This window comes from Xenopus tropicalis, chromosome 5, assembly GCF_000004195.4.
Source record: "Xenopus tropicalis strain Nigerian chromosome 5, UCB_Xtro_10.0, whole genome shotgun sequence".
Lineage (NCBI taxonomy): Eukaryota > Metazoa > Chordata > Amphibia > Anura > Pipidae > Xenopus > Xenopus tropicalis.
In genome coordinates, this window is record NC_030681.2 from 104104868 (window position 1) to 104132103 (window position 27236).

The window sequence follows — 27236 nt, forward strand, 5'->3', positions numbered from 1 at the left end:
GCAATATTTTATATATTGAACATACTGCACCAGAGCAGAGGTTTACAATCCCTATAATAGTAATGATTGAGGCCTTCACATAAACACTATCTTGGATCTTGTTAGGCCTTTATTTATCAGTGACACTGCATATGCTCAGTGTGCTCTGGTTTACAGCTAAAAAGCTAAACATAAGGGGTTGTCAATCATCATTCAAACATTGGCAGAACATGAGGTTACATTTGTACTAAAAGCTGTTGCTAGTAATCACTTGCACTTGCATCTGGGACAATGGTAAATGTGGTCTAAAAGACCTAGGTAGTATCAGGTTGCTTTTAGCTGCATATTGTTCAGTTTTAACATACCTATATTCATCCTGTCGTTCTCCACCAGTTACCCAGAAGTCCTGTAAAACAAAAACATGAAAAAAGAAAAGAGTTTTACATGCAGGAATTATCTATCTTCTATGTAAATGGACAGTACTAATAAGCCAGTACACAGCTGACACTGAGGGATTTGTACATGCCTGGCAAAGGTTCCTAGACTCAGTAACCTACAGCAACCAATCAGCTGTTAAAATCTGCTGGTCTGAAACAATTAAAATAATGTATAGGTCCCCATACATGGGCCGATTCTAGCTGCCGATATCGGTCTCTTTGACCGATTCGGCAGCTAATCGGCCAGTGTATGGGGATTACCGATGGGCCTGCCTGACCGATATCTGGCCTGAAATCGGCCAGATCTCGATCAGGCAGGTTAGAAAATCTAGTCGGATCGGGAAACCGCATCGGCTTGTTGATGCGGTCCCTGGACCGACTTTGCCTATGCCCGTCATTATAATTCGATCGTTTGGCCCCAGGGCCAACTGTATAACTGTTGTTGTCTAGCAACATGAGAAAAGTATCTTGCTCAATTGCAAGTCATTTGCCCGATCCAGCTAGCATCCAGGGTAAACTTGACCCTAACAAATTGGAAAGAAAGCTGAAAAAAAAGCTATACATACCGTATATCTACACTATACATGAAGATGTTTGGCCCACTTTGCATATATCATTATTTCTGCGGGGAGCTATACCACCAAAAGTCATTCTATGAATTCAAAAGAGTGGGAGCATTTGTCAAGGTGATAGTAAAAGATTAAATAGAATCCCTGGAAATGGACATGGTTTGTCTTTCAAGTGCATATGGACATTTGTTTAGACTTACACAAGTAGCTGATTCACTCCTTTTGCAAATTACACGTTTAAGGGCAGTGGCACACGAGGATATTATGCCAATCCACACTCACCAGCACACCCTGGCCTTTCCACTCTGTTCCACCTGGTGCACAGTATTTAGAGAAACGTCGGCACTCTCCTCCATGATCCAAATACCACAAAATACCGGCACAACAGGATTTGTTTTAGCGGGATAAACCCTGCTGATTTTAATAGTAGCAAACCATGTAACGTTTCTGGGGCACAAGGGGTAAAGGACTTTGGACTATGGACTAATTAACCCCTTAGTTTTTATGTATTTTATTGGGAACAAATGAGTTAATTAAATGTGTGATGTCATTGCTGCTACACTTTAAATATTTCACTGCTGCACTGGTTGTTATGTCTGACGAAGGGGCGTGCCCCCGAAACGTTACATGGTTTGCTACTATTAAAATCAGCAGGGTTTATCCTGCTAAAACAAATCCTGTTGTGCCGGTATTTTGTGCTATTTGGACACGAGGATATTAGTCACGCCGCGACAAATCTTCATTGTGGCGGGCGACTAACCTAACCTAACAGGGCCATCTTGTTTCAGCCAGCAGCAGCTATACATCACATGGTCTTGCTACTAAAATGATATAAACCAATTATAGAGATGACTTCTCAACATGGGCACAAACCATGTCTTTACACAGTCTATATTAAATAAACCTAAAAAATGTATCTTCAGAATTTTTGATATCTTTCCTTATGGAGGGCTGCTTATCTGCTATCTAGATATATATGTGTGTGAAAGCAAGGCAATCTTTGAATGTATTCATTTTTACTCTGCAGTCCAAACAAAGCTAGCCTAAGTGAAGGTTGCTGATTGAAGCTTATTACAGCCACCATGCTCCAATGAGATAATAAAAACACTTGGGCTTGAACTGCTGAGCTAAATTATGCATTGGCGTCGAGTAACCCCCTTCCTCACCCCTGTTCTTTAATGATGAGAGGCTTTCAATGTTCTTATTTGAGTTTACATAATAGAAGAATTTGACTTGTCAGTATAAGCAGTTTGAACATTCTTTAAAGGAAAACTATATCTCAAAACAATGTAGGTCTCTATAAAAATATATAGCATAAACCATCTTGTATAAAAAAAACACTGCTTTATATAAATAAACCAATTTCATATAAATATACTTTTTTAGTAGTATGTGCTGTTGGGTTCTCCTACATAGAAAATTGCAAATTTAAGAATTAAGGGGCGCCTCCTGGGATCATAGGATTCACAGTGCACACAAACAAGCCAAGGCACACATACATGCTAGGCCCAATCAGCCAATTAATGGACAGAGTTCTGCCTTTTGCTTCCACGCTTCTTCCTGTTACAGTCAGAGCTGCATTATTTCTGGTCATATGATCTTTGAGGGAGCACACAGCCCATCACTAAATGGTGGATCAAGGGAAAGGCTATAAAAGGGCAATATGTACTGCCTATTGCATCAGATGGGTAAAGCAGATTTTGAGGCCCTTAGTGCAAACGTAACAAACACATAATTCCAAGAAAGAATTGCATGGAGGTGGGAAAGCATACATATGCCTGGTTTTCCATTGACTAGAGAAGGATCCATTGATGCTTCACATGCATTTTGGTCCCAGCACACACATTGTGCATGCTTGATAGAGACCTTCATCAAAGCTTTTATTATGACAGCTAGAAGTCTGCCATAATCAATTCAAAATACTGATCCTAATCCTGGGTTGTGTCTAGTTTTTCACTTATAATGTTTACCATGTCTAGGTTATAACAAGCATTCCTTGCCAGTAAATGGGAAGGTACCATCAGGCACTATTGGCCTACTTCCAAAAAGACCCAACATGTTACATAATCTATATCAAAATGTTTTACTGGACAACACAAATACAAACTCAGCCTAGAAATAGGGAATTTTTCTCCCTCCAAGAGAAGACTTCTTTTTCTGCAAAAATAGTGATGACTGACTCTGTATACTGACCATGCACATATTTGCACAGTGTTATACTGTAAATCACCTTACAAGCACCCTTTTTATATAAAGTTTGAGACCAGCTTTAATAGCATTTCTTTAATACTTAACCTTTTGTTTTTATAGAATTTCCACTTATCTTTGGTTCCTTACCGGTTCATTATATGTGAAACCCAAACCTTCAGCAGCAGATTGTACAATTACCGACTCCAGCCTGTGGCGTCTGACAAACTGAACAGCATCCTTCAAAAAATAAGAAATGTGGCTGAAACCAGAGTTAAACTTCCCAGTAAAACCTGTGACAGTCTTATCGTATTTAGATTATTTGCTGTCAAGTGTATTTTTCTGCTAGGGAAATTTGTTGTGGCAGAATCGTTTCTCATTTACACTAAAAAACTGATAGGTTTCTTATGATTAAGATCCCTCAGCCTACTGCAAAAGTCTCCTGTCTGCCAACTGAGATCTGTGATTTGCTTTGCTGTGAGCTTCCACATTATACACACAATGTCTATAATACTAAGCTCTGAATTTTAGATATACCAGCGCAAACTACTTATTTTTTCACACAGAGTTGAAAGATTGTCTTTAGAAGGCAAGGCACATTTGCCCAACACTACATATCAGACACAGAGGATAATAGAAGAAGCCACAGAATAGAGAAAAGAGAAAGCAAGAGATATAAGGTGGATGGAAAAATCCAATTTAAAGGAAATATATGCCCCCAAACAATGTAGGTCTCTATAAAAATATATTACATAAATATACGTTATCTCTATATATGTGATATCTGAGAGAGCACACAGCCCATCACTAAATGGTGGATCAAGGGAAAGGGTGTAAAAGGGCAATATTTACCCATATCTATATTTCCGTTTGGCGAGATTCTTTAATAGGCTACTTAACATAATATAAACTATGGTTGGTTAAGTATTCATTCTGGGGGTATAGTTTTCCTTTAAAGAGAAAATACTATTATAACTAAATATGATGGCAAAAAAACTCTCTAAGATATTTTGAGCAGTGGGCTACAAAACTTTTTGCACAGGGGCCCAATACTGTCTTGTTACTGTCAGTCCATTTTAAAAATGGTTTGTCCTTGCAGACAGGGACCTGACAGGACTGACCCCAGAATCCTATGACTGCAAGAAGGTCTATGCCATGTGCTATTGTGAGGATAACCAATCTGACTACTACTTCTGCCCATTTGTTTAAGATTAGGTTACTTTAGGATTTGATCCTGATTTAACATGATAGTTTAGCACTATATTTCAAAATTAAATTTTTTAAATTCATTTCATTATGCTTATACTTACTTCCCGTGGCTGAATATCATCCGGATCCAGGTATTCTGGTAGCTGACTTTCATAAAAGCTCACATTTTCTAATACATCAGCATCTCCAGGGTGGAAGAGAAGATATGACTTTGCACACTCCAACGCCTTTAGAGTATCGCCCTCTAAAAAGAAATAAAGGAATTCACTTTATATAGGAGATGTAGCTATATGGAAACTATTGAGATTTAGCACTTTAGAAGTAATGCTGTAATGTGCAACATTTGCTGGATACATTAACCCAAGCAAAAGCTACATTGACTGACTAATTTCAGTGGTTTAAGGGACTGGAGTAAATTTTGCCTTCATACATACATGTGCATAATGAAACAAAAGCTTTAAATAAAGGTACTGCAGATATGTCTCAAAACATTTAAGACAGAGAAATGGACCAAAAATACCTCTGTAATAGCTAAATTGTAGAAAGTCATAATGCAGTGGAAGGAAGTTCTCAATAGGGGATAAGCGCCCTGGTCGTGTAGCGAGCTCCCTCACGCACTCATGCTCGCATGCTAGGATCTGAATGTAATGATCTGCAAAAAAATAATAATAAACTCACAGCATCCTTTTGCTATACAGATGTAGCAAGCTTTGATGAGGCATACCATTCATGCTGTCAAATATGTCATGCCATTTTACACTGTAATGTGATGTTCCTGACCAGAGCATTGTACCATGCTGAACTTTAATTCACAATTAAACCTCTGTGTGCGAAAGTCCCAATAAAAAAGTTAGAAGAGAAAAATATCAACTTTTACTGGTATAGGTATTGGATTTGTTATCTGGAAACTCATTATCCAGAAAGTTCTGAATTATGGAAAGGCCATCTCCCATAGACTCCATTATAAGCAAATAATTCTAATGATTTGCTTTTTCTCTGTAATAATAAAACTATACCTTGTATTTGATTCCAGCTAAGACACAATTAATCCTTAATGGAAGCAAAACAATTCTATTAGGTTTATTTAATGTTTAAATAATATTTTAGTAGACTTAAGGTATGGAGATCCAAATTATGGAAAGGTCCCTTATCCAGAAAACCCCAGGTTCTGAGCATTTTGGATAATGTGTCATACTTGTACTGCAGATGTTGCTAAATCTGCTTCCCCTAATTCTGCTCCATTCAGAAATCCCCCAGCACAGCTCTTTTTAAAATCTTATTTACAAATTTAGCCGCCCAGTTCCACCATTTCATTCATATGTTGCACTGAACTTGATTAACAACTAACAAGGCTTTCATGTTGCTCAGTACCAGCACAAAGGTACAATCAAAGAAAAAAAAAAGATCTCAAAACATGAAAGAGCATAATAATTCATAGAAAGACATTTAATAGGTTTAATTAAGTATCTCCTTGGGGTAAGTCTTAAATTCATTTAGACATAAAGTGTCCTGTAATAGGGGGGTGGATTGACAGCCATTTGTCTGCTGCTTAATGGAAAATATCTCTTTCACACGCATTTTTTTGCATGCCATATCAGATTTTCAGGCAGAGAAATGCATTCGAAGTTAAGGTCTCCCTGTAGTCTCTAGATTTCCTTGCACATAACACATTGCAATTAAAGCAAGTTATTTCCAGATGTTGATTTCTAAGCTTGTCAGAGGTCTCAGGTACAGCAGAAATGTATACAATAAATCAACTGGTAAAGAAATCTTACAGCCTTACTTTGATGCATTCCATATGTCCATTATATCTACAGAGCAGTCACACGTGACAAAATGCACATTGTTTTGGGAGAACTATATGACTTTAGGCGCTTGAAGTGTAAGAAGTGAGAAAATTAAGAGAGATACAGTTCATCCACTCAACTCTATCAAACAGGCTCCAGCAAAAGATATGCCAGGCAAAGTGCTAATGTTTCCTGCATAGTGTGTTGCCTGTTGTAATATAACAAAAGTAATGTAACAAAGTAATGGAGAGTTGGAGAAAGTGGCCTGTTAAAAAAATAAATGAATAAGATGAAGCAGATGCTGGCTCAGGAGAATTATGATATAGTATTAGCAGGAGAAATATAATTGTTTTTGTTTGAAGGACAATAAGTTAAGGGGAGATAATTTAATTTTAAAAATGAGAAAGGCATTAGCAATATGGTAGCGCTTGAGTTAGCACTGTAGAATATTATGAATAAGTGCTAATGGTAAATGCTAAGAAAACTGTGTAGGGACCCATAGGGTTAAGCTCCCTATGGTGTTATCCCATACCTCTTCACACCTTTACTGTTATTGGGCAGAAGCCCTTGTACTTAGTTTACAGTGTAAAGCTATCCCTTATAGGTTTAGCCTGGTTGTACACGCCCCCTGCAGACTGATATAGTGTCTGGCAGGAGGGTGTAACTTTGGCTGCCGGTGTGCTAACTGAAGCACCACTCCATTGAGCCTGGGTACAGATCCGGCCCAGTAGCCATATTCATCCAAATTAAGTCGGGGACAGGGCCCCGTGAATGAGGAGAAGACAGTATAGCAGCACATTTCATAGCACCCTCTAGGAGTGGTGAGTTCAGACAGAATTATATAGAAAGAGCAGCCATTTGCTCCATCAAGGATAATAGCAAAGGAGTAGTCTTCCTAACAGGCATTACTGGCCTTAGATTAGGGACACAGAAGTGCTAGGGAAATAGGTTAGCAAATATGCCTTGCCCTAACCTCCAAAAGAGCATGAGACTATGCCGGTGAGCTTTCCTACCTGTCACACTGTTGGTGTTCTACCTGCCCAACCTCTTGATGAGAAGGGATATCCAGGGGAGCATCATACTTCTGCTATTGATCTAATTTTACTTCAATTGTATAACTGCATACTGCTCTGCATCTATTGAGTGAGTATTGATAACCCTGCATACCATTGTCTTGGACAATAAAGTATTATCTAGTTATTCTGTAATAATCCTCTGATGTCCATTTCTATCTATTGCACCACACTACCTCAGCTAGTTGTAGTTCAACTACACCCTCAGCTCCATTATATAACTCCCACTTAGCGGAGGCCCACTCCTTTGTATTAAGGTTGCATGTAACACATGCTCTACAGCACGCTACTAGCCTGGGTTGGCCATATTATAGCCAAATAGGTGTTACAACTGCTAGGAAAAACTCTATAAATGCACCAAATCCATGATTTGGAGGAGTTCTGGCACTTTTTGAAGGATTGGGATTTGGCCAAAACTTTAAAATTATGTGACTTTAAAGCTCTGGACAAAAAAAAAAACCTTTTGATGATTTTTCACAACTTTTAATATACAAACAAGGGTTTGAATTGGGCGCAGCATTCGGCAAGATATTTGGGGAGGATTTGGTAGTTGTCTGAATCAAAAAAGTATGGATTCAGTACATCCTTATAAACTCCAGATGGCAAATGGATAAAACAAAGGGGGAGGCTGCTGATTCTAATTGCAGTGGTGACCTCTTACAAAAAGAACACAGCAAACTAGTTAAATACATAGATGACTTGGAACATATGCAGGTCTCACTGATTAGAAGAAGCCCTCCTAAAGCATAGGCGTCTTTCACTGTGTAAAACATTTATGACATCTGTTTCGTTGTTTGTACAAATCCCCCTTCATCTACCAAAGACCTCAGGTACAGTCCAGTAGAATGACATAAATCACTTTATGCAGATGATTTTCAAATCTATCTGACAGGTGTCCTCCATGATACAGTGTGCCCATTACTTGTGGTTAAAAATATCAATCGAAGAACTGTGAGAAATATTGAGTATCAGATGCATTTGGGAACTATCCATATTACTTTCCTATAAAAAGGTCAAATAAGTTACAATTAAGGGCATGTGCAGTTGTATGATATGTCTGTGATAAGATACCTATACAGTAAGTTTCAGAATAAGATATATTCTCCTTTTCATTAACTAAAGCATTTCCTCAAGTTTAGCTCTTATTGAGTCTTTCTAACCATGCACTCTTACATTTCCCCAAGTAAAATCTTAACCTGCCAGGTTTAAGACTTTATTTAGTTACAATAGGGCTGAGAAAACTCTACAAGAAGCCAAAAAGGTGCATGGTATTTCAGCCAATGGGAATTGTCTTGCATCACAGGGTTCTTGGCCAATTGGCAAAAATGGAATTTTTCAGGAATAGCTAGAACTGGAATAATCCCCTCAGTTTGCTTATAGCCACTAGAGGAAAAAATCTATGAAACTATGTCAGAATTGACAATGCCCCATGCAAAGCGGAGTCAGCAGGAACAGTTCAGTGAACAGTTACCCGTTTCCATTAATTCCATTTCCCCACCATCTGTAGGTAGTGTCACTTATTAAAAACATATAAATAATTATAAATATATATATATGATAATAAATATAATTTTTTTTTAATAAAAAACAGAGAGTTGCAATTACAGGGTTTGTATTGAAAATAATGCCTTAAATAAGTGTTTCTATCATCAAGGTTTTTTTTAGATATTGCCTGAAGGAAAATGCAACACAGCTAATTCTCAAGCAAAAGTTTCTTGTCTCATATTCTATTAACCTTAAGTCTAATTCCAGTTAGCTTTCCTTGGGGAATATTTTGGCCTTTAGAAGTTAAAAAGACGAATGAAGTTCCTGGGAGAACTGCGGCTGCAACATTTCTTTTTAAGTTATACGCTGGGGACTGAATACTGCTAAAACAACAGCTGTCCCATTGTTTTATGTTTATTTAAATACATTTTAAAGTGCTTTTTAAAAATTTTGCATTCTCACAAACAACTGGGTAGTTCCATGCCAAAGGATAATTCCCATGATAAACTCAAAATTTTCTCTTTCGTATAACAGGATGTTCCAAAGGATTTTATATACAACCTACTGCCAAAAATTGTGTTAAATGCTAAAATGCAGGATAACAGTTTCTCAAAGCGTATAGCACATGATGATGCATGAGCCCATATTCTTGTAAGTGGAGCCAAAACTCTCCCCTTGGCCAGCTGGCTTGCGACAGCTGCAATTTTGTGCTTCTGCCATTTAAGAACAATTTAGCGTATGGGGATAACGGTTTTGATTAGTAGTGTGTGGGCTCAGAATCAAGTCAAATGCTCCAGTGGTTTGGAACACACAGTGGGTAATCTAGGCAGAGCAAGAAATTAGAATTGGTTCCTATTTCCGTAATGAGACGACTTTCATCTTTATTTGAGCTTTTACATGTCTCGGTGTTATACCTCTCTTTTGGAGGCTGTTTACTCTGCAATGCCAAAGGCAACAAGTCATCTAACCAGAGAATACATATAAATGAAATTACTATATTGGCCCACATGAATGTAAGTGCTTTGTTACTATAGCACTGCCATTATAAAACCCTCTTGGGTTTGCTGAACCAAGTAATTGTGAGTTTTGGCATAGCTGAAAAACAAATACTCCTGACACGATGAGGTCACTGTTTGGAAAAATACACATTGTAAAGGAATCACATTTTTACTCCCAGTCGGAATTTCCCATTGACAGGCAAATTTATGGCTTCCAGAAATGGCTCTGCTATCCTCATGCCCTGAGCACTATGTAACCTTCATAAATCTGCATGTGACATCAATGTTTTAACTCTTTATGTGCCACCTTTTCACAACACCATTCTGGGAGGTCTGTTGTATCCCGGGTTTGTGAAATGAGATTCTACCTGGAGGGAGGATGATTTGAACTGTGATAATACAGAGATAAAGATCTCCTTACTTTTTTCATTTTTTAATGTTAAGTAGTCCATGCACAGGCTGTAAGCAGCTGCCATTTTAGCTACTAGTCACTGAGCTGGCAGTTCAATTAATTCTCTGATATGTATGTAGGAACCCACAGGGTTAACATGCCCCTATGGCTTTAAACCCTACAACTTCCTTAATTTATGCTGTTACTGGACAAAGACCCATGTATCTAGTTTATCCTTTGCACTTATTGGTCTATAGGTTGACTCCACCCTTTGCACTCCAATATAGTGTTTAGCAAAGGGGTGGGTCTTCCTCTTTGGCTGCCTCTGTGTCTCAGGTGAAGTTCCACTGAGCCTGGGATCAATAGGGCTCCAGTAAAACGATAATACAAGTACCCCATAAATCAGGACCAGTTAGATAGTTACTCTTGTGGAGCACTTTCTAGGAAAGTGAGATAGAGAGGGAAGGAAGCAAGAGCAGTTTTGGCTCTACCAAGGAAAGTAACTGGAAGTACCCTTCCATAAAGGCACTATCACCTTGGCATAGGGTCACGGTTAAGACCTAGGAGACAGGCAATACCTAAACCCTGATCCACAGTCGGCTGTAGGACACATAAAGCTAAAGGTATTCAACCTGAGGACTGAGGTCTCCCAAAGAGGTGGGATAAAACAGTGTGCATCCTCTCTTGTTGTCCTCAGAGAGTACTACTATTGCTATACCATCTGCATTGTGAGTATTTGAGCTAACCCTGCAATGCTACTTGTCTCTGGCAATAAACCCAGTTATTATTTGTTCATCCATTATTTGCTAAATTGCACTGTACACAGCTCCAGTGAGTTGTAGTTGCAATACACCCCTGGTTACTCCTATATAGCGAAGGCCCATCCTGAAGGATTGAGTCGCATGTACCCCATGTTCTAAACCTATACTAGCCATGCTTTGACTATTTTACAGCCAAATAGGGGTGTAAAACAGGATATCTATAAAAACAACTCACTAGTACAAATAAATATTACAACATAGAAACATGAGACTCATTCTTCATGACTGCCATCAACCTTCCCATTACACAATGCTCTACAACCTACTCTGCCCTGATTCCAAAGTGACATTACAAGGAGACAACATAGAAAATATTAATAATAAAATGTATACATAATCTTCAGTTACCCAGACATATGTTCCTATCCAGAGTAAAAAAGGCTTTTTGTTTAATCACATACGGACATGTGTTACGCTGTACAGAAAGACCTATATGTTTATTAATATATCTAATAGCAATATTCTTGGCAAATGTGCTTTATCTGGTTAAATTAATACAATGAAACTATGCATGCAGAAGCTAAATTGTTATTAAGATCTCAATATAGAACATTCTTACTTTACTTAACAAGGAAAATCAAAAGGTGGTGTTAAATCCATAATCAGTCCTTTTATAGGAGACTCTGCATTATAGAATATCTAAAACAAATGTACCCCCATCCCCAATAGCCAGCAAAGTCATTATTCTAGTCTTGGCTCTTTCTCTCTCTGTGTAGGTGCCTATATTTTTATCCCCAGAAAGAGCCTTGAGGAATACTTAACCAAGCCAGTGGATACTGATTCTATAAAAAGGGTTATAGGACAGGCTTTCAAAGCACATACAGTAGTTTTTATCTTATCTGATCAATACACAATCCTTGTGAAGACAACATCCTCACATTCTTCTAAGAATCTAGCCAACTTGTGATCTTTCTGGACTCACTCCTGCTTCCCAAGATATCCTATTTCTACATTTGAACAGATCAAGCAATGCTGCTGCATACTCATTTAATGGAAAGAAGTGTGATTACTTTAACAGTGGCAGAGTCTTAGAGACAGAAATACTATTTCCAGTATTTTTCTTCAGAAGAGTAATAAATATTACATTCCTATGATGAAAATTAACTTGCAGATTTATCCTGGTTCCGTAGTACTGAAGATTTTTTAGAAATATCTTTTAACCTTTAAAAAAAGTCAACACAATTGTAATGACTCCCACCATTTCTGAAAACAAATGCATCCCATCCAAGAACATTTGGAGCAATTTCTGAAATGTATATGGCTTCTTATTGCATGCACGGCACTGGAGGGTATATTATCAGCAGAACAACTTCCTCTATGCACATAGGAAGGGCTTCTTAACAAAAAATGTCAGTTATTGTGAGTGAGGATTAGAAATGTGATAACTATTATTTTGCTGAAGAGGGATTAGGGATAAAGATGCACTGTTGGACACACTGTTGCATTATTTGGAGTTTCCTTGTGCTATTAGAGCCATTTAATTTTATTTACATAGAGTCTATTTACATGATAAGGTACAGCAAAGGGATAGATAAGCATCCTGTACACTGTAAAGACTTGACTGCATTGTCTTGTAGCATAAAATATTCCCTGAGATGTGAGAAGCAGAGATGTGTTCCTATTTGACCTTGGTTATTATGGGTATTCCTTAGTTTATAAATGGTTAAGTATCCTGTCTGGATTACAGCCATTCCTTTATTCCCTGCTTGATCCCCAACACAGAGATAACAAGTAGAGTGGGTGAAATGAGTGGCCTCTCCACTCTACATTAGACACGGTGCTGGAGGAAGACTTCTAAACGTCCATCTAGTGGCTTGTGAGCATGTTGCTCTCAGTGTCCCCAAAGCAGGTATTTATTTTTGAATTCCTGACTTGGTGGAATGTTTAGGTTTAATAAAAAACAAGATTTACTACCAAATAAAGCCTCCTATAAGCTGATAGTGTGCATAGAGGCTGCATAATAGCAATCTTAGTCCTTATTTGGCACCTTTTATCATGTTTGTGTTGCTTTTCCAAGTCTTTTTATATTTGACTGTGGTTCACGAGTAAGAAATGATGCATTAGGAGCCCTTATTTAGCCAGTCTGGCGCTGGTTAGCACTTTATTTATATAATAAATGGTAAATCTTACCTGCAATGGCTTCATAGAGAGTGGCTTTGTAGTCAATATATTCATATTCCTCAAACTTCTGTGGGCCCCAGCACAATGCTCTGCATTCATTGTCAGCTCGATAATAGCCTTTCAAGGCCCGCTCAAACTTTTCAATGGCCAGCTTGTATTGCTCTGCATCATAAAGCTTCACCCCGGAATGGTAATCATCCTGTAGAAACAAAGAGAAAATAAGAATCCGCTCATCTCAGAATACTGTTCTAATCATCTTTTATTATCCTAACACCTACAGTGGTGTGAAAAACTATTTGCCCCCTTCCTGATTTCTTATTCTTTTGCATGTTTGTCACACAAAATGTTTCTGCTCATCAAAAACCGTTGACTATTAGTCAAAGATAACATAATTGAACACAAAATGCAGTTTTTAAATGAAGGTTTACGTTATTAAGGGAGAAAAAAAACTCCAAATCTACATGGCCCTGTGTGAAAAAGTGATTGCCCCCCTTATTAAAAAATAACTTAACTGTGGTTTATCAATTTCAATTTTCAATTTCAATATCAATTTCTGTAGTCACCCCCAGGCCTGATTACTGCCACACCTGTTTCAATCAAGAAATCACTTAAATTGGAGCTACCAGACACAGAGAAGTAGACCAAAAGCACCTCAAAAGCTAGACATCATGCCAAGATCCAAAGAAATTCAGGAACAAATGAGAACAAAAGTAATTGAGATCTATCAGTCTGGTAAAGGTTATAAAGCCATTTCTAAAGCTTTGGGACTCCAGCGAACCACAGTGAGAGCCATTATCCACAAATGGCAAAAACATGGAGCAGTGGTGAACCTTCCCAGGAGTGGCCGGCCGACCAAAATTACCCCAACAGCGCAGAGACAACTCATCCGAGAGACCACAAAAGACCTCAGAACAACATCTAAAGAACTGCAGGCCTCACTTGCCTCAATTAAGGTCAGTGTTCACGACTCCACCATAAGAAAGAGACTGGGCAAAAACGGCCAGCAAGGCGCAAACCACTTTTAAGCAAAAAGAACATTATGGCTCGTCTCAATTTTGCTAAAAAACATCTCAATGATTGCCAAGACTTTTGGGAAAATACCTTGTGGACCGACGAGACAAAAGTTGAACTTTTTGGAAGGTGCGTGTCCCGTTACATCTGGCGTAAAAGTAACACAGCATTTCAGAAAAAGAACATCATACCAAAAGTAAAATATGGTGGTGGTAGTGTGATGGTCTGGGGTTGTTTTGCTGCTTCAGGACCTGGAAGGCTTGCTGTGATAGATGGAACCATGAATTCTACTGTCTACCAAAAAATCCTGAAGGAGAATGTCCGGCCATCTGTTCGTCAACTCAAGCTGAAGCGATCTTGGGTGCTGCAGCAGGACAATGACCCAAAACACACCAGCAAATCCACCTCAAAATGGCTGAAGAAAAACAAAATGAAGACTTTGGAGTGGCCTAGTCAAAGTCCTGACCTGAATCCTATTGAGATGTTGTGGCATGACCTTAAAAAGGCGGTTCATGCTAGAAAACCCTCAAATAAAGCTGAATTACAACAATTCTGCAAAGATGAGTGGGCCAAAATTCCTCCAGAGCGCTGTAAAAGACTCATTGCAAGTTATCGCAAACGCTTGATTGCAGTTATTGCTGCTAAGGGTGGCCCAACCAGTTATTAGGTTCAGGGGGCAATTACTTTTTCACACAGGGCCATGTAGGTTTGGATTTTTTTTCTCCCTAAATAATAAAAACCCTCATTTAAAAACTGCATTTTGTGTTTACTTGTGTTATCTTTGACTAATAGTCAAATGTGTTTGATGATTAGAAACATTTTGTGTGACAAACATGCAAAAGAATAAGAAATCAGGAAGGGGGCAAATAGTTTTTCACACCACTGTAATACCATCCTTGATTTTTTTAATGCATTTCTTCATAGTCCACATTCCATCAGGAGTGTTTTAGGCCCTTATGATGCCCAAGGCAGCAAAGCTGTAACCCATGGTTATTACAGGGTAGAGGGGTACAAGGAGAAAGGGTCACTTGTACAGAGAAAACAAAAGTGGTCCCTCCTAATTTTACTAGGGATAGCCTTTTCCTCATTACTGAAGCAGCCCTGGACTCCATACTGGCTCATTTTATGTTCCATATTTTTCACCATAAAAATTCACACAAAATTAACAAATCAGATTGCATCCTTGCAATTTTGCCATTTACCTTGGCTTCTTTTAATCATTTCCCAGCATTCTAGGTTGCATTTAACATTTTTTAATTCATTTAAAAACATCAGTCAGATGTTTATATAAAAAATAAGCAGGAAGTATTCAAATATATGCATTTTATTTATTATTAAGTTCTTTGTTTTGTTTAATACAGTAACTTTAATAGTAAGAAAGAAGAAGAGAAGCCTATGCCAGCTAGGCTTTCTTTTAATGGAAGTTGCGCATTTAACCTTATGGCCCAAAATATATGCTTTTATATTGGTTCCTTAGAAGAGGATTATTCATACTGGTTTAAATTAATGTGCCTATATTTTACCAGTAGGGTGTTGCTTTAATATATAAACTAGGCCCCATAGCTAATTCAAGTTAGGGCCCCATAACATTACGAAGTTGCCTAATTCTACAAATATATATTGACATTGCTCAAAAATTGGGGTCTTACTAGGCCCTCTATGCTCCTGCTCCCCCCACCCATCATTTTTGATTACTTTTTCATCTATATTCTATTAAGCTGATGCCAGAGGAGGAAATCCCAAACTGATCCTGACTTCCTGCACTTGTTTTCTACATTTAACTTCCTTTCAGTGTCCTTTTCTGTGACCTCATCTATCCCTTTCACTGCATAAGTCCTTGCTCATTTCTTTCTTTAAAGACAAATTAGACAGCATTAGACTCTGCAACCAAATAAACAACACATTTGTAACTAGCAACACAGATATCTACTTGTTACAATTTAATTTCTACATGAAGTTAGCAACCTTCTGATCTGCCTTAACACCACAATCTGCTCTCTTGCACTCTTTAAAGTATTAAGGTAAAAATTTAATGCAGGTTTTGATTATTTAGGTCAAGGCTGTTCCAGTTCTTTTGTTACCATTTTGGAGACATCAAGCCAAACAAATATCTACAAGCTGTAAAAATAGTAAGCTGGACACTGCATCAATTAAAGTATAACGTATCTAATATGCCTTTTAAATGATATTACATATAAATAACTGTGAATGCTGGTGTTTGAAAAATATATGTTTCACTGAATATTTTCCTCACTCTGGGCTTTATTTTGGTCTCAGCCTTACTTACACACTCCCTAATCAGGCCAACTTGATTTCTGTTTCAGATGCTTGTTCTATTACAATGGGAATGGCAAAAAATATACTTTGATTTGGCAAAAAATACACTTTGATGGAACCAGCACCGCGAACTGGGTGAGCACAATACAAAGTAAAACTTGGAAAAATTGTGAAAAATGGCTGCATCTTTAGACTGTTGTTTTTAAACAAATGCAGGAAACCGATAAACACATCTGCATCAGTAATCAGTGTCGGACTGGCCCACCAGGATACCAGGAAAACTCTTGGTGGGCCCAGGTGTCAATGGGCCCTCTTGCTTCTAACTATTGAGCCTATTTCATGGTCGTGCCCTATTTCTGTATGAAAACAAAGACATTTGATAGATGGAAGTATAGAATGTACAGAAAAAAGACTAGGACAATAAAGAGTTTGAGGTAGGAGAGTAGGAGAGTAGGAAAGCAGCTAGTCAGCTAAGTGGTGGTTTTGATGAGCAAAGACTCAGAACCAGGATCACCACACTATGACAGGCATCTGCCTATTTTGCCACATATCCATCAAGCCAAAATATCACCTAATAATATCTCCTGTACTGAAATGTATTTTTTTTTGTCCTGAATCTAGTTTCACAAAAGCTTATCTGGACCCAGGGAAGTGGTGAAAGAAGTCAGAATATGTGTGATCTAAAATATATACACAATTACTTTGTTTCTGCACCATTTAGCAATTTAGAATAATTGTTATCAAAACATATGGATACAGTACATTTCAACTATATTTGTACACATTTCACTAAAAAAAAACAAACCCTTTATTAAATGCATTGCTAAAGTAATTCTTTGTCATTCATTGCTGCAGATGAATGCAATATCCCCATGCCATCCCATGTGCATTAATGTGTTGAAATGTACATATGGTGCAAGATCAAGCACAGCAGCAGTTCATTTTTCCATTCGGTCACAATAATGATTTAAACAGGAAACATAATTTCTAGCTGTTGAGCCAAGTGCACAAAATACATTTTAAAAAGGTATTTTATTATGCAAAGCTGCAGACTTGGTTAGAATTTGGGATGCTATTACATGTTACCACACTATTCTGTTCCGTCTGACGTAATGTTATATGGTCTCCTAGATACGGACACCTACACAGTTTTGCAGTTTTGACTATCTAAGCTCTTTCTTGATGGAACTTGTAAGGGAAACATGTATAACTCAGAATAAGAGTAATGGTCTAAGGCTACTGTTAAAAGTTTGTAAAATAATTTGAGCTGTCTAAAAATAGGTCATTAGCACACAGGGTATTTTGCATAACTGTGACCCTTTGTGAAAGAACAGTTTAAGATAACCTACCCCGCAAATAGCCCCTTCCTATTCCAGTAAACAGAAACTGACTTTCCTAATAAACACTTGTTTTGGTACATGGAAGCCAGTGTTCCCAGTCAATACTACTTTTGTGACAACAGTTTTACAGAATTCCTTGTAACACAATTATCATATTTATCAGATAATGGGCAAATTAACCAACTAACCCAGCTGTTTTTCTAAGGGCAGTGGCAGAGGGGGTGATTAATCGCCTCACGCAAAATCTTTTTCATGGCGATTTACATTCTAGCTGGTGGGATGGCATTGCGGGGAGATTAGTATTAGTATAAGTATAAGAGACAGTAAACTCTCAATGGCTCTCTTTGATTCAATCATAGAGAGTATACCTAGCACAAAAAAGGTGATTAAAGACTGCTACTAGGGCTTATTTAGTAATAAAATGCAAAAATACCATGTTTGTTAATGGAAAGACTCCTATCTAGCTATACATTGTATAAAAAAGCCCTTTTACCTGGCATCACCTGACCCACTGATGCAGTAGCACATTTATTAGCACTAACTAAAAAATGCCACCTTATATCTTTTGAAGTGCATTGTTGTTTGACTGAGTAATCAATAATAAGTCAGTTCTATATTTTTGTAGGAGGTCTTATAAAAAAAACACAGCTGGTTATGCAATGGAAGATATATACACAATGCATAAAGGTACCCGCCTGGCTGTCAATATCAGCTTGTGAATCCCTACCTTTAAAAGGGCAAAATTACATCCTTGCAAAAAGAATAAACTGACAATTTTAAAAGTCTTCCATTGCTCTGGAGTACTAGTGTACATGCTGTATGTATGCACATGCTATATGTGTAGAAAGGATCAACTTCTAACCATAATGAGCTGTAGACAACAAAATTAGCATTTGCCTTTTAGAAAAAGACAACATAATATTCCTTTCATTTGGTTTATCATGTACATTTTTACATAATTAATTTGGAAAGGGTAAAAAAAATGCAACTGCCAAATGTATTACCTGAAGCTGTTTATTGTTAGTTTCTTCGTCTCTGTGCCATACAATAATACTCTGCTGCTGGTGTACCTAGCAGGTTGCAACTAGCCAAAGACAGTAAAGTTCTCTCCTACACTCAACTGCAGCAGGTTTAAATTCTTTCTGAGTCCATTGTTGGTGCTAGTTGGTGCCCCAAGACAGAAAGCTTGCATCTCACATTTTAACACAAAGACACGAACATCTTATAAGAGCAAATGCCTTCCATTAACAGCTGGAAAACAAAACAATTGCTGTCATGTCTTGGGTAATATACATAGGATTACCAAATATGTGCCATGTTTAGAGCCCAAAGTGAAAATAGTGATTACATTTTGATAGCTGACATTTCAGCTACTGCGATAAGATATACTATCCATTCACCAGCATATCTTAATATGTATACACATACTCGTTATGTGTTTGTGTGAGTCCCAAGTTACTGGTTCATGCCTTTGTAGCCAGCATTTAGGAGATAGGTGTTTTACAGGCAAAGCATCAAATACTATTTGCAGATTGGTTGCTATAGGTTACTAGGCTGTTATCATTTAATTACATAGCCTGTGCAGTTGCTGAACACACTTTTTAACAATAGCCCTTACAGAGTTAAAACCACCAGTATAATAAATTGGAGTATTTTAATGGCAGTTAAAGGACGTCAACCCCCAAAATTATTTTTTGTCTAATAAAAGAAAACTTAATTAAAAGCATTTTTGCTCATACATTCAATTCATATTTTAGTTTTTTAGTCAATTTAATACATTCAATACATATTTTAGTTTTTTAGTTATTGGTATATATAATTGCTATTAAAAGAAGTTTTTGTCTGTCCTTTCCATTCTCTGCCCTGGTGGGTCTGGCATATAAAACAATGTAACACATTGTAGCAGCAGACTGACAGACCTACCTTGCTGGAGGGGAGCCTAGCAACATTGTTTAAAAAGTAAGAACCAGGGGTTCAGCAAATGCTGCTTTCTATAGCAATTACATTTACACATAACTTTTAAAGCACTTATATATTTTAATAAATTGATATTGGAAAATTGCTTAGAAATATGTTTTCTTTTATTAGGCAAAACATTATTTTTGGGGTTGACATGTCCTTTAAAGGGTCTGATCAGTGCCAAATTCTCTGAGATGTTTTGCAATAGCAAATGATTTACTTAAGTTTATAATCAGAAGCTTGTGATTCTGTTTTATTTCAGTGTCATTTAACATTAATGCTACCCAAACCATACAGAGTCAGTCTGCTGGAAAGCACTCAATATGCAGTACAATGTCAATATAATGTCTCTTTACCATGTGAGGTCTTCTCTCTCTATCAACCAGATGGGTGTCTGACTTGATCTGGTAGTTCTTCAGATTTTCCTGAACTTCCATGTGCTCTGGATTTGCCATGAAGAATGTATGGGCAGCCTCTGCAGCCTTATCCATCTGGTTTAACTGGAAAAATAAACTGAGTCAGTATCCTGGGAATTGTAGTACAACAACTGGAGGACAGTTTTGAGCACCCCAGAATAAAGTTTCAGTTTTGCCATCTGTCTGTATAATACAATCAGTCAAGAGACTACAGGTGGTTTCTTCTTCTAATGCTGTTCCCCTCACAACTGACAGGATTGCTGTATGACACAGAATTTCTAAAATTATCTTATTGTACATACACATAGCACAGAGCCTACATTGCTTGCACCCTCCCTAAAACAGTTTCAAGGCATTATTAACCTATGAGTCCCCATGCTGTTAGGAGTGGGTCACCACAATACCTATGAAAACAGCACATTAAAAACAAAAACAACTAAACCAATTTTTGTACTGAAGGGTCCCCTGAGAAAAAAATGTTTAACTCTCATAATTACATTGCTTGTATATCTGTCTATTCTGGATTGAAAAACAGGGCCCCCCTCTTAAGGTGGCCTAAGTCAACAGCTTATTGGCCTGTGTATGGGGCCCACAAATGGGCCTATCTGACCAATATCTGGATGAAAATCAGTCTTATATTAATTGGTTTTCCCATCAGCGTTGCACTGGCAGCAATTATGATTCAATAGTTAGCTGAGGGCCAAATAACCAGATCAGCTCACTATGAGCAAGCTCAAGGTGGATAAATAAGTGGAGCTTTACTCTGCCTACATCATCATACCCACCCATGCCATCATTAAGCCCTGTGAATCACTACAGTATACAATTTTAGGAGCAAAAATGCATTTATTTCCACCCTTCTGGTTTAACTATCTTCACTATTGTTTCTATTTGCCTTCCACTTGAACAAAATCAGTTTGACTGAAATCTACTCAATACCTTGAATGCTGACAGACATTTGTAATTTTATCCTCAGCTATTGCATTTTATGTTACTGTTTCTGTAAGCTGCATTATTAAAAAAAGAAGTCATGTTTCTAAAACTATGAATGTGTGTCAGTCAGGAGTGTAAAAAAATAATATATACAAAATATATATATTGTAAACTAGCGGGATCCAGGACAGGCACTTTCTTGGCTTTAAGGCAGTTTATTTATACAGGGGTGCCCATTTCAGCATACAAAACAAATCATAAAAATAAATCCTGCCCTCCGGGCGCTACCTTCACACATTAGATTAGTTCCCTCACTAACCTGGGCCCCTTGTGGACTACCAGTGGGAAAACACAAATGTTGGGGTCACCCCTGTACTCACAACACTTCTGGGGGATTAGCTCAGCCTCCTGGCTTTCCTTTCAGCTCCTTAGATCCTCAGTCTCTTGGCAGCTTTCTCAAGTCTGGGCTCCCTCTGCTTCTGGCAGTGGCAGGCAGCACCCCCAGCCCCTCTGGGAGTCCTAACACAGAGAGGTGTCCTTCCTGCTCTGTGCCCTGCTCTGAGAGACTGTCTCACACCTGCCTATACAATTAAATACCTTTTCACAGGACAGCCTTCCTGTGGAAAGTAAGCTCCAATAGGTGAGCTGGACTACTGGAATGGATCGCCTGATCCGCTTGTTCCTTCCAGAACCCTATAGCTTTCAGGGCCAGACAGCAACATCCTTTAAACAGAGAAACCATTCTCTGTTTATCAACCTCTCCCTTAAAGATTACATCTCCCACTATGGAGAACTTGAAGGGAAAGCTCACCTTTTTTTTTGTTGGGCCATTCTACCACAATATATATATATATATAAACCTTGTACATACAGAAAAATACAGAGAATTTCCCTGGCAGAAAATGACAATATATAGCAGGGCTGTGGAGTCGGTAGATAAATTCTCCGACTCCGACTCCTCAGTTTCTGATACTTCCGACTCCGACTACTCTGTTTTTAATATGCTAATGTATTTTATACATTCATACAGTCAATGAAAAGATTCATGGTCACTCAACGTGTTCGTTTATGCACTGCGTGCATTGGGCTTTATTCTTATAGCAGAGAAGTAATTAATTATGACTGTTTGTGAATTGGGACATTTAAACTTGCTTTATTTTTTTTTTTTATTCCCATTTAAATTTAGTCGGAGTCGGTTCATTTTTTCCCGACTCCGACTCCAGGTACCCAAAATTGCCTCCGACTCCGACTCCACAGCCCTGATATATAGAGAAAATATGGCTAAACATTTCTGAAAAATATCTTTCAGAAAAATATTGCATATTAACATTGTAACCCGCATTGAGGTCTATGTTTCTCTCTCTCTCATATATGTATACACACATAGACACAGTATCATAAAATTACCTTACACTGTATAGAGACAGTATGTGGTTCGTTTATTCATTCACATAACACTTTACTGTTTGACCACAGATCCAAGTATAGCAAATGGGTGGTCACTTCATAAAATTACTACTTTAGTGATTCATTCTTTTTGCTCTCCCTCAAGATACTTGGTTATAGATGGAGTCTATCTGTGCATATATACAAAGGCAATGTTCCATGAGTCTATAAACTGTGAATGGCAAAATGAGAGATTTGTTTAGCGTGTAATTAGTTTCCGAAAGTGACATCATCGGGGTACAATGATTTTCTTGTTCGTGGGTGACGTCGTTTACTTTTAGTGAATTCCAATGCCATGAACTTGTCTGTGTTGTACTTTCCTCTTCTCTGAATGTAGCTATTTTACCACATTTGCGGTGCTTTAAATAGACTGCTTAAGGGCTGAAGAAATCTTTAAAGTGTAACAGAAAGGCACTTTTCAGTAACATTATATCCTGGAGAGAAGTAGGCATTACTCAGAATAGGAACCTTCACGGGAAGTGAAAACCTAAGTAGCCAAAAAAGATTAACACAAACACACACACACAAAGTTGTTGTCAAAGTGTAATTTAAGAACAGAACTAGCAGTATTCCTGCCTGCAGATCTAGGTAACAGCATGCTATGTACAGTGTAGGTTTGCTCCTTGTCTGCTGTCTGCCTGCGAGCAAATGGATCAGTATAATGAAGTCATGCCACACCTGTGGAAAATTCACATCAGAAGGCTATGTGCTATACATCATGCACTCACTGCCAAAAATGCCACTGCTGGGGGCGGTTTTAGGGTTATAGCACTGTGGATTTTAAATGGACTTGAAAGCTTGAACAGTAATGGATTGATGGTCTCATAATGTGTGGTTTCTACGCATGGGCAGTTTGGCTTTTTTTACTCAATAAAGGAAACAAGAAACAATATGTCTTTATATTAATGTGTCCACATGCAGACAATAAAAATTGTGGGTAGGTCTCATAGTGCTATGAATCATTTCATCATCTAGACTGCTCTTTACGAGGCACGCTGCTTGCATCTATCCAGTTCTCACAGATGAATACAAAGCAACTGTGTCCTATTAGACTACAGAAAACAGTTTATTTCACTTTTGCAGTGGTTAACTTCAGGTCCAAATGTAAGATTTATTTGGGGGCCCACTTGAGTGTGAGTTAAATACCAAACTCCCCAATCCCCACCACTCTCTTAATCCAATGTCTTTTATCCACCAATACCCCTCAGGCCCTCTGTCATGTGTGCTGGATTAAGTCCCCAAGAAGCTTAGACCTTGATAAGTCATGACCACAGGTCAACTTACTCAAATGTGAATTCAGTGCTTTGTTGGAAAGTACATTGGTCTTTCTCGGGTTCAGTTTTCCTAGTGTCCCCTCACAGTGATCATAACATCTGCACCCCTTCTAGCTACACAGTAGGTGATATGGAGTCCATATGGAAAAAGTATAATTATAAAGTTAGAAATTTACTGTAGAATACTACTGCATTCACACATTCATTTACAGAAAACACATTTACAAGTTGCAAAAACCAGAGTATGAAACGATTTTGGGGCAGATTTATCAAAATGTGAGATTACAGCTTAATACATAAAACTCACCCACATTCTGTTCATTCCTATAGGATTTTAAGAAGCATATTTATTAATAAGTGTTGAACAGGAATGAACAGAATGTGGGTGAGTTTTTAAGTATTAACCTCTAAACCAGTGGTTCTCAACCTCCCTAATGCCGCGACCCTTTAATTCAGTTCTTCATGTTGTGGTGACCCCCAACCATAAAATTATTCCTAAGCCTATTGGAAATATGTGTTTTCCAATGGTCCCTTATTTTTTAGGTCCTATGATATCTCCCTGGGATGTTTTGTGACATGTTTTGTTTAATAATTTCCCAGACATTTATAATGGACCTTAAGTGGTGGGGCTTTCATTGTTTGAAAGACTAAAAAAAAATACCCAGCATCTGCTCTTATGCCGCAGCTATTGTTACAGATAACCTACTAAAAGCATGATAACCATGGCCATTTGGCACAGTATGCGTGTTTAAAAGTGACAACTCTAGTGACAAATCCCATTTGAGCTCCCTTTTACACAACGATGCAGCAGCTAAGTGTTTCTGAAGGAATTATATGTTAGCACGATTAGAACACAGGGCTGTACAGTACAGAGATGTGCTGCGTGCACATTCCATAACATGAGTAGTCTATGATATACAAAAAGCACTTTACTTATTGATGTATTTACACATGAACCAGACTCTGTCAATCAGATCAGTTAATGCATTTTCCAAATTTGCAAATCTGAACAGACTTGCACTGGAACAGTTCAGAAAAAGTTAGCAAGCACATACTTGGTGTTAAATACTAATTAAGAGAGATTTATAGGTGTGACTGCATTTAATACCTTGTAGCTATGCAAAAAAAACTTATTTTCCTTGGGAATATACAAAAGTTAAGAATACAGTACAGATTAGTATATTCTGCTATTTAGCTAATGTAAATTGGGAGAAGTTAAAAATAAAGCACGGATAATTTAGACATACAAGGAGAGGCCCATACCCAATAAGTTATATTCACCTCCTGCTATAAAACACTGAGGCACAATATAAGGGACACAACATTGTGGATATGTGGCGTCATGGGTAAAATATCCAGCAAACTCACTGGATTCCTGTCAAACATATACATTTGAATCTTTGTAAGAGGTGTGGGTGTTCAGATATTAAAGGGATAAATAAGTATTCACTTATGTCAAAGCAAACACCAAACAGCATAGGTGGCAATATTCAGAATATTCTACTAAGCAATCAATTGTAATTGAAATGTATGTTTATGAAAGCAGTGTGACACCAGTTTATAATGCAGGCTGTTCTTACATTGAAAGGGCTCTTTTCCTCATACCCAGTGATATGAGGAGTTATGCTCATTTCATACATCTGTAAATTTTGATTAGCAAAGGTCATGCTTCTCCATGAGCCTTGTGTAGGTTTATGCATATTATTGGGAGCAGCTATTATGTTCAGTGCTTGTTTGGTTTTACCAAGAAATGGAGATTTGTTTTAACCAACTGAAATGCCTTTCAATATTGTCTATATTAACTCTACAGTAATGGGAAATGCCTGTTTTTTTTTAAGCCTGTAAAAGCTAGTAAGTGTTTTCAGGCTAAAGAAGCTCCACTACTGACACTGTCAGGCCTTTCCTGTTACAGGTTGTGAGAGGCAATTGGGGGTCTATCAGCCTTTAAGGTGGCCATACACAGGCCAATAAAAGCTGCCCTTTAAACAACTTATTGACCAATGTTTGGTGCCTGCTGATAGGTAGGGATGTAGCGAACCTCAAAAAAAAAGTTCGCCAACTTACACCAAAAAGCGTGAATATTCGCGAACCCCATAGACTTCAATGGGAAGGCGAACTTTAAAACCTAGAAAAGTCATTTCTGGCCAGAAAACTAATTTTAAAGTTGTTTAAAGGGTGCCACGACCTGGACAGTGGCATGCAGGAGGGGGATCAAGGGCAAAAATTTCTCTGAAAAATACTTTGTTGACACAGCGTTGCGTAAAATCACAAAGGCAGCTGGCAGACCTAGCGGAAATACGCGGCGTTTTTTGCTATTTCGCGCTATTACCACCATGGAAACTGGATTTGCTGAAAAATGCCATGTGTGGCTTGCGCGGCGTTTTTAGGCCGAGAAAAAACGCAGAGGAAAAACCCACGCACACCCAAATTGTGAACATACGCGGAAAGTTCTCGAACTTGCGCGTTCGCGAACACCCGATGTTCGCGCAAATTAGTTCGCTACATCTCTACTGATGGATCTGCCTGATGAATATCTGGATGAAAATAAACCAGATAGATATTGATTGGGCAAGTTTGATTTTGCCATCAAATTGAGGACTGCATCTGAATAGTGATGCAGTCCTTGCCCTTCATATCTCCAATTATAATGCAATCATTAACTCGAGGGCCAAAAGATCAGATTGGCTTGATATTGCCCACCTACTGTATGGCCAGCTTCATTTACTTGATCTGTTACTGTCTCAACCTGGGAACCTAAGGACACCATGTGCATTAGTATGGTATGTATATGAACTCTGTATTGTAGCTGACTGAAACATAGAAGGGCTTATTTACCACCACAGCGCAGTAGCAGTTGCACAAAAATAGTACACTTGTTGCATTTGTTGTCATTTATTAAAAGGTAATTGGCACCATTTATGAAATGTACTTGTGTCCAAAGATACTCCATGTTGTTCCCTATAGTTGCATCCCGCCCACCTTTTGGTGTTACTGTTCTTTTAATTTTCTATGGGTGATAGCACTCAGAACTGCTTAGCAGCAGCACTGACAACAAACACCTTGCCAAATCCTTGCTCCCTAGTTTTGCACAATTTTGGACAACTATTTTCTTAAAAACTTTATTAAATTTAAAACATTCAGTATCTGTTGGTACTCATAGGTACTACTCATAAAAAGATACCAAATACAATTAGCCCTTTAGTGCCCTTGCATTACAAAACCTTAAATGAAATCCATTGCAGTCAATTGGACAAATTCAGGCAAAATAGAATTTCACTAGACATCTTTCTAAATATATGTACTCCTATATACTCCTTCATAAACATGCCCCTTACCTGTATTACTTTCTATGGTTTTGTGGATTCAGTAGGAAACAAACTTTATGTGTTACGAATAAATTACATGAAAGCACTAGCGAGCATTGGGAAAACTGGCACTTTGAGACTGATGAACCCCAGTGATCCTTTTTAATGTTTTTGCCCACATATTCTGAATAGAAATGTAGAGAGGCATCAAGCCAACT

The 27236-nt window shown here is 38.0% G+C and overlaps 1 protein-coding gene across 1 annotated transcript in view; it reads right to left on the reverse strand.

The window, feature by feature from the left end:
- Positions 1-27236, reverse strand: part of p3h2 (prolyl 3-hydroxylase 2) — a 106896-nt gene that overhangs the window by 15534 nt on the left and 64126 nt on the right. The window contains exons 2-7 of the mRNA XM_002934042.5: positions 20001-20144; positions 13067-13256; positions 4902-5033; positions 4483-4625; positions 3323-3412; positions 345-385 (exon numbers count right to left, since the gene is read on the reverse strand). Of these exons, the coding sequence (XP_002934088.2) occupies positions 345-385; positions 3323-3412; positions 4483-4625; positions 4902-5033; positions 13067-13256; positions 20001-20144 (740 nt within the window). The remainder of the gene's footprint in view (positions 1-344; positions 386-3322; positions 3413-4482; positions 4626-4901; positions 5034-13066; positions 13257-20000; positions 20145-27236) is intronic.